This window comes from Populus euphratica, unplaced genomic scaffold, assembly GCF_000495115.2.
Source record: "Populus euphratica unplaced genomic scaffold, PopEup_1.0 scaffold820.1, whole genome shotgun sequence".
NCBI lineage: Eukaryota > Viridiplantae > Streptophyta > Magnoliopsida > Malpighiales > Salicaceae > Populus > Populus euphratica.
Genome location: NW_011500679.1, coordinates 68,162 through 69,631, shown reverse-complemented (window position 1 = coordinate 69,631; position 1,470 = coordinate 68,162). Strand labels below are relative to the sequence as shown.

Genomic DNA, 1,470 nt, shown 5'->3' with positions numbered 1-1,470 from the left:
CTTAATCTTCAGAATTCCTTCATCTTCATCATTTATCTCATCAACAGTCTTTTTTAGGATGTCGGAAAGAAGTTGCCTCTGTAGGCAAACTATATCCTTTGATCTAAAATTTGATAGGAAGCTCTTTCCTTCAAATTTATGAATATTCTGATTAAAAACACTCTTTGCTATGGTTGTCTTCCCAACTCCACCAATTCCATAGAGTATAGCAATGGTAGCAACATGGGACCCATCTTCCAACCATGAGTTGATATAATTTACTAGAGGATCTCTTCCAATGAAATGAAGGGGTAAATGAAACATTTTTTGATCCAATTTCTTTGAGACCTTCTCCACAATAGATTGGACAAACTGTGCCCCGTACCTACATCAAAAAGTAAAATACAATGTGCGATTATTAGTAGTCTCTCTATAAGGAATAGAAATAAACAACATTTAGCTAAGAAATTAAAGCAGTTTGTGTGTCAATGATTGAAAAAAAAACAACGAAGAAATCTTAAGTATTTTATTTTATTTTTATTATATGTTTTCCTATCAGTACACTTAACTGAAAGAAATTAAGAGTTCACGACCAGCATTCTAGTCTTATGGTATGTGTAGTTTCATCAAGAGATACAACTTACCCATCTCCTAAAACCATCCCAGCTAAATCTGCAACTTCTTTCAAAGCAATCCTCCACCCACTCACCCGCTCCTTCTCCTCGTTGAAGCTCTTTTCATGTTCCACAAATGCTGCAGCGAAGCTCCCTGTTTGACGTCCGACTTGGGATGGATCCACATCATAGAATACTGGCAAAACTAGGCAGTCCACATTCCTCTTACGTTCCATGATCATTACAAGTTCATCGAGGCACCATCTCGACGAAGCATAGTCTTTGGAGAACACGATTATCGATATTTTTGATTCTTGTATTGCCTTCTGGAGCTCGAAATCTATATTCTCTCCTCTCCTAATTTCATTATCATCTCTAAATGTGTGAATCCCTGCTTGAACCAGGGCCGTGTAGAGGTGATCGGTAAAGTTCTTGCGGGTGTCTTCACCTCTAAAACTCAAGAACACTTGATATTTACAATTAGGAAACCGTGGAGAGTAGGATTCTTGATACTTGCCAGCAGCCATTTCGAGTCTAGCAAAGATAAGACTTTTCAAAGATCTGAACAAAAAAAGAAAGGAGTTGCAGGATTAATGTCGATAGTTCAAGATCGACAGCACACCAATAAGCTGAAGTATTCATATATTATTATCTTACTTTTTCTTTAAAACAATTTTCAAGTTATTTCCTAGCTTATTTTGGGCTATTCATTGGGCTTCTCCATTGGAGATGCTCTAATGGAGAAGCCAAACAAAATGTTAAAATGCCTTTTCTCTCTCACAAATGCTATTTCTATATATTTCTTTAAAAAGCCAAAACCAACAAAGTGGGACCACTAAAAAAATAGACCAATTAAATGTAGACATGTGGAAAAAAA

General features: G+C 36.3%; 1 protein-coding gene across 2 annotated transcripts; it reads right to left on the bottom strand.

Moving 5' to 3' along the window:
• Window positions 1-347: 347 nt before the first annotated feature.
• LOC105115948 (TMV resistance protein N-like) lies at window positions 348-1,280 on the bottom strand. 2 transcript variants are annotated; one of them, XR_840449.1, is made up of 2 exons: window positions 549-1,280; window positions 348-364 (listed from the first exon to the last, which is right to left on the bottom strand). XR_840449.1 is itself a non-coding variant. In XM_011013041.1 (1 exon), the coding sequence occupies exon 1, from the start codon at window positions 1,118-1,120 to the stop codon at window positions 620-622; it is 501 nt and encodes a 166-aa protein (XP_011011343.1). In that variant the 5' UTR covers window positions 1,121-1,280; the 3' UTR covers window positions 484-619. The 2 variants fall into 2 exon arrangements, 1 of the variants encoding a protein (XP_011011343.1); XM_011013041.1 differs by lacking the exon at window positions 348-364 and having other exon boundaries at window positions 484-1,280.
• Window positions 1,281-1,470: the final 190 nt, after the last annotated feature.